The 6,139-nt window shown below is 33.7% G+C and overlaps 1 protein-coding gene across 1 annotated transcript; it reads left to right on the top strand.

Moving 5' to 3' along the window:
• Nucleotides 1-3,975: 3,975 nt before the first annotated feature.
• LOC112509507 (metallothiol transferase FosB-like) lies at nt 3,976-5,050 on the top strand. The gene is made up of 3 exons (XM_025114493.1): nt 3,976-4,310; nt 4,432-4,537; nt 4,634-5,050. Exons 1-3 carry the CDS (start codon nt 4,156-4,158, stop codon nt 4,883-4,885), a joined length of 513 nt encoding a protein of 170 aa, XP_024970261.1. The 5' UTR covers nt 3,976-4,155; the 3' UTR covers nt 4,886-5,050.
• The last annotated feature ends 1,089 nt before the right edge of the window (nt 5,051-6,139 follow it).

Genomic DNA, 6,139 nt, shown 5'->3' on the forward strand with positions numbered 1-6,139 from the left:
GTCATTTTCATTGTGGAGAGTGTTAATTATGGATATTATCATCGTCATTATACTAATTTTAGATAAATACATGAAACAGTTTCATTAAAACATAGAAACAACCATATATGAAACGATTTCATCAATAAAAGTATTATATAAACAATTTTATTAAATTAAACAATAAAATTGATGAATGATGGTGGTTTACACGGTTTATACAAATATGAGTGGTTTGCGATCGCTCCCCTCTGTGTGTGTGTGTGTGTGTGTATATGTGTGTGTGTGTGGGGGGGGTGTGTGTGTGTGTGTGGGTGTGTGTGGGTGTGTGTGTGTGTGTGTGTGGGTGTGGGTGTGTGTGTGTGTGCACGTGTGTGTGTGTGTGTGTGTGTGGAGTGAGAGGTTCATTTGAGAATTGGTAAGTATTTGAGAAGTAAAGAAGGGATTCTACTCTTCATACAATCAATTTTGGTCAATAATTGCAGCTTTGACTGGTCAAATGAAAAATAGATGGATAGTTTTGTAACTTTTACAAATAGAAGGCAAACAATTGCATATGTGAACCCATAGTTCATATGTGAATAAGTTAATTAGTTTATACATGAATCACACAAGTTTATATGTGAATTAGTTAAATAGTTAATATGTAAATTGCATGAGTTCACATATACACTTGTTTTGTTGCCTACTTGTAAAAGTTACAAAACTACCCATCTATGTTCTTCATATCATGCAAAGAATTATCCAATACTTTACAGTCAAAGCTGCAAATCTTGATTAGATTAAGGGCTAAGATCGTTTCTCTACTTCTCAAATGAACCTATATTATATATATATACATATATATATATATATATATACACACACACACACACATACACACAAGAGAGAGAAAGAGAGAGAGAGAGAGAGAGAGAGAGAGAGAGAATGGGGGGGGGGGAAGGTGTGATCTTTTGTTAACCAATTCATTTGGGTTAACTATGCAATCTTTAGAATAATAGAAATTAATCTAATACCATGGTTCATAGATTCCTATGTAATTAATGGTTGAGCAAAATAGTAAGATTATGTTTTCTATTGCTTTAATACATTTAAAAGGATGTTACATTACTCCTTGAATTTAGCCATTTTAATATCATGTGTTGTAAGTTATATTGTTTGTGACTCTTCATAAACGAATTTATTTTGAGAAATAACCAATAGCACTTAAAGAGTCAACATCCTTAATCGAACGAGTTCGTTGCGTCTGGTGGATTATACGACATGGATGATCAACATGAATATAGTAGCAGCCAACATGCATGAACATGCACTCAATGTTCACATTGAAAACTTGTTCGTTAGTGAACATTGTTCACCAGTCACGCATACATACACATTCAGGTATGTGTTCACTAATGAACATGTTCATATATGCTATATTTTCATTGGTCAACAATGTTCATAAGGTACTCATATATGATAACTGGTTATTAGTTCACATCATTCATAAGTTACACATTATATATTAATACATGAAGGAGTAGTTAAAGTTTGATGTCGGTTTCAAAGTAATGGAGTAATTAGCGGAAACGTATTTAATGCTAAAAGAAATTTCTCTAATCTTTTCCAAAATTACCCTTTATTCATGATTGTTCATCTATGTTTATTAAGCATCAATTTTCAATTTATTACAAAAATGTCATGATGAATTTTGTCCATAGATTACAAAGATCAAAGGCTAGGGTTAACTCACATAGTTAACACCAATTATTGCGTTACAAATGAAGAAACGCCTCATATATAAGGGAAATTTACCAAATTAGCCATTTTAACCAACCAAATTCATCTTTTGGCCATTACTCTTCCATACTCACTAACAAATCAATACCTTCGAGTGCCGAATCCGCAACTTGCAGAGGGTGTTTTAAAAAGAAGAATGAAGTTTTTCATACTCCTAAAGTGACGTGTCACCTCCACAAGGAGTATTCATGGGGTTCATTTTCTATTGTCAATCAAACATGCTCTTTCATCCCCTAATCCAAGGAGTCAGAGATGGCCTGGCTGCATGCATAGTGGCAGACAGACGATAGGATGTTAGCAGGATAGGCGTGTTAAAGCTCATGTAAACAATATTAATAGGAGAGAAGATGGGGTGTATCGAAAATGAGTCGATATTGTGAGGGAGCAACTAACCAATCTCATTTCTCAGAGAAGTCCATCGGTTTAGAGATTAGTTCATGCTCTTTCATCCCCTCGTTCAAGGAGTCGGAGATGGCTTGGCAGCAAGCGTAGTGGCAGACAGGCGATAGGATGTTAGCAGGATAGACTTACTAAAGCTCGTGTAAACAATATTTCTAGGAGAGAAGGCGGGGTGAGTTCTCCACCATCCTTAAGTTTTATGAAATGGAGACTTCTGCAAGTGACATCTCCGCAAGTGATTGAAGTATTATTTTCGGACTTGGGCTAGTTGAGAAGGTCTTGTTTATGGAGGTTGTGATTTTTCGGTAGTTGTGGGAGATAACTGACTAAGGGTCTATTTAATTCATATCGGGGAATGAAATGGGATTGAACTTACATTTCCCCTAGTTTAATCTGGAATGAAAAAATTTGGGCTTCTGAGGGAATGAGCTAATTACATTATAAACTACCAAACAAAAGTTCATTGTCATGATTACCGCTTAATACCTCTAATCAAATACCTCCTAAGAGGTAAATCCAACGTGAGAAATTATATTAAATCCATCGTACAAAAAAACATCTAGTTCGTCGGGTATGATTGTATTCAAATGACACTAACCCAATTCAAACCCAATAGATACGATTTGACCTAATTTTGTACCAGCTATGCATCGAGTTACCTCAAATTGACTTTTCTTTTCTTTTTTTTGGTTTTTTCAGATTGAGTTGATCAGGGACAGACTTAGATTTTTTTTTCAAGTAATGACACCATTTGACTATAAGAAATAAAAATATGAATATTTTTTCACAAAATAATCATTGGTCTATTAGTAAGTTTTTTGTTTTTCATATCTGAGGTCCTGTGTGCAAGTATTTTGTTACAATTTTTTTTAAAACATAATAAATCTGAAATTAAAAAAAATAACATAAACATGATCGGGTATGAGGTGGAAAAAATGTAATCCAGACCAACTTTACCCAAAAAAAAAATTATGTCACAATCATCGTTTAAAAATATATACAGTTGTTCAAAATAAAATGATATTATATTATATTTCACGATTTTATAACTTTTTACACTACGACGGAGAAACGAAACGGTAAGTGGGTCTGGCTCAATGGTTGTTGATAGGGCTGTAAATGAACTGAACGTTCAGCGAACCGTTCGGCGGGAAGTTCGTTTATTTAATAAATGAACGAACGTGAACAATTTTTGTGTTCGTTAGTTAAACAAATGAACATGAACATGAGTCTCGTTCGTTCATTTATGTTCGTGAACGTTCGTTCATTTACAGTTCGTTTACGTTCGTTCGTTTATGTTCGTTTATATATCAAATTTAATATATAGTCTTTTATTTATTTACTTTGAATTCAAATAATATTTATTTATGTTCGTTTAGCCCGTTCGTTTATGTTCATTTAGCCCATTTGTTTACGTTCGTTTAACATGTTAACGATAAACATAAACGAACACGAACACACCTGATTTCTAAACACGAACACAAAAATTTTCGTTTGTTTACCATTCGTTTGTTCAGTTAAGTTAAACGAACGAACATAAACAAGTTTCCGTTCGTATTCGTTTAAAGCTACCAAGAGAGGAGAAAGGAAGTCCGTGCTTTGAGCTCATTAAATACTTAATATTAATATTATTACAAATTTAACAAACAAAAATCAAAAAATAAGATGCGATTGGGTGTGCCTACCCCACATGGATGCAGCAAACGTGGAACCTACGTGTCAACTACTAGATAATCTTGACACGTGTAAAATCAATACCGTAAGTTTTTGAAAATCTTTTCGCCTATAAATACACACCTCCTCCATTCTCTCATCACCTTCAGTGCCGTGTGTTGAATCTTCCTCAATCACTTGCTCAATATCCGCATTAAATCCAACAACTAACACCCTTTCCACATCCTATCATCGTTGTTATCTCCTTAATCGGTTCTTGGTTTGACATTTCGTCGATTTCGATCGGTTTTTTGCGTTTTCCGTTGAAATTTGTGTTGAAAAATGAAGGAAACTGCTCAAAATCCTCTGCATCTCAAGTCTTTGAATCACATCTCGCTCGTATGCCAATCGGTCGAAGAATCTATTGATTTCTATACTAATGTTCTCGGTTTTGCCCCAATTAGAAGGCCTGGATCTTTTGATTTCAGCGGTGCATGGTAATTTAACCTAGTTTTGAACAGAACATGGAATTACGAATCTAGAATGTCGAATCTGTTGTCTGATCGTTATCGATGCTTGAAACCGATCTAATATTTTTTGTTGTTGGATGATTTGCAGGCTATTTAACTACGGAATCGGGATTCATCTATTGAAATCAGAAAATCCGGATAATATTCCGAAGAAAAGTGAAATAAATCCCAAGGATAATCATATATCCTTCCAGGTAAACTTAGTTTACAAAATCGGCGAGAATTATTTCCTATTTCGAAGTTCGAAGTTCGAATTTAGATTCTGTATGTGTTTGTGTGTGTGAATACAGTGTGAGAGCATGGGAGCCGTGGAGAAGAAGCTGAAGGACATGGGAATAGATTACAAGAGACAGAGGGTTGAAGAAGGTGGAATCTACGTGGATCAGTTATTCTTCCATGATCCAGATGGATTCATGATCGAGATATGCAACTGTGACAACCTTCCGGTGATCCCTCTCGCCGGAGATATGGTCCGATCATGCTCACGTCTCAACTTAGAGATCATTTCTCAGCAACAAATACAAACATTTGTTCAACTGTAAGCCAGTATGATCTATCATTTCTTGTCGTCAATGTATTACCTTGTAAACTTCAAGTTGGATTGTAGAGATTTCTTTGCTCTTCTGTCGTTCTTCATGTTTTTAAGTTTATTAATCGATTTATGTGGTTTTCGAGGGTTCTTGAATAAATTTGGTCTGGAGACAACTGTAATGGATTCAGTTTCTTTTGTTCACCACCGGAAACTCCATACTTTCCGATCAATTAAACCTTCACCGGCGACCAAAATTTCATATAAAAAAGCAGACAGATAAAAAACAATTAATGAAAAAATAATTAAATTTTTTCATTTTAAATAATTAAGTTTTTGAACTATTTTTTTTTTATGAAAAGACCATTAAATTTTCACATTTTATATGATAAAATCTTGATTTTTTAAAAAAATATATAAACCATCGAACTTTTACTAGCCAGTTAATATAACTTTTTTTAGGGTTAAAATGAGGTAGGTATCAATTTTTAAAAGTACGATAGTTTATTTAATACAAAAATTTAGAGACTTAGGGGCCGTTTACCCAAATGCTTACCCAGTAAGTGCTTACCAATAGGAATCAATACTATAATTTATTTAGATGCGTAAGATTTTAGTAGATAAAAGCATATCGAATGCAACAATTTACTACGTAAGCGCTTACCTGGGCAAGAGTCGTCATGCACACTTACCGGGTAAGATTCTCTATCATTCTCATTGCTCTTATCCGGTAAGATTTTTGACCCTTCTCGTGTTCATCCAATGAGAAAATTTATGCGTTAAAGGTTTTTATCTCATAGTGAAGGGTATAATACAAAAATATAGGTTTAATTTTCAAAGTATACTCTTATTTTGAGACAAATTAAAACAGTAACGTAGACAAATATTATACTTTTCATGTGTATGTCTTATAAAGGTGTTTATTATACTTCTCCCTATTTAGTATCTCATTTAGATAGAGTTTGACATCTTTATTTTATAAAAACGTGACAACGTCATCATTTCACTAAAGTCAATAACATTTGATATTAAAATCAGACACTTGAGTTAACTTTGGTGCAAAAATAAATCGTCGGCCGAGTTGCCTATATACAACTAGATTTCTTTTAAGCATTTGATAAAAACTCTTAAAAATATTGTTTATTAATGTATACTAGAAGAGTACTCGCGCAATGCAGCGAGATACATCGTGTTTTTAATATTTCATTTTATTATTTATCTCAGTCGATGTTATAATACGACTTTATGTGATTTTGAGAAAGCGATG

This window comes from Cynara cardunculus (assembly GCF_001531365.2).
Source record: "Cynara cardunculus var. scolymus isolate 2C chromosome LG 3, CcrdV1, whole genome shotgun sequence".
Lineage (NCBI taxonomy): Eukaryota > Viridiplantae > Streptophyta > Magnoliopsida > Asterales > Asteraceae > Cynara > Cynara cardunculus.

What these genes read in the sequence shown, in the direction of transcription:
- LOC112509507 (XM_025114493.1), top strand. Translation starts at nt 4,156, where the DNA reads ATGAAGGAAACTGCTCAAAATCCTCTGCATCTCAAGTCTTTGAATCAC. An exon ending in TTTGATTTCAGCGGTGCATG is followed by an intron (nt 4,311 to 4,431) that starts GTAATTTAACCT and finishes GATGATTTGCAG; the next exon opens with GCTATTTAACTACGGAATCG. An exon ending in ATAATCATATATCCTTCCAG is followed by an intron (nt 4,538 to 4,633) that starts GTAAACTTAGTT and finishes GTGTGAATACAG; the next exon opens with TGTGAGAGCATGGGAGCCGT.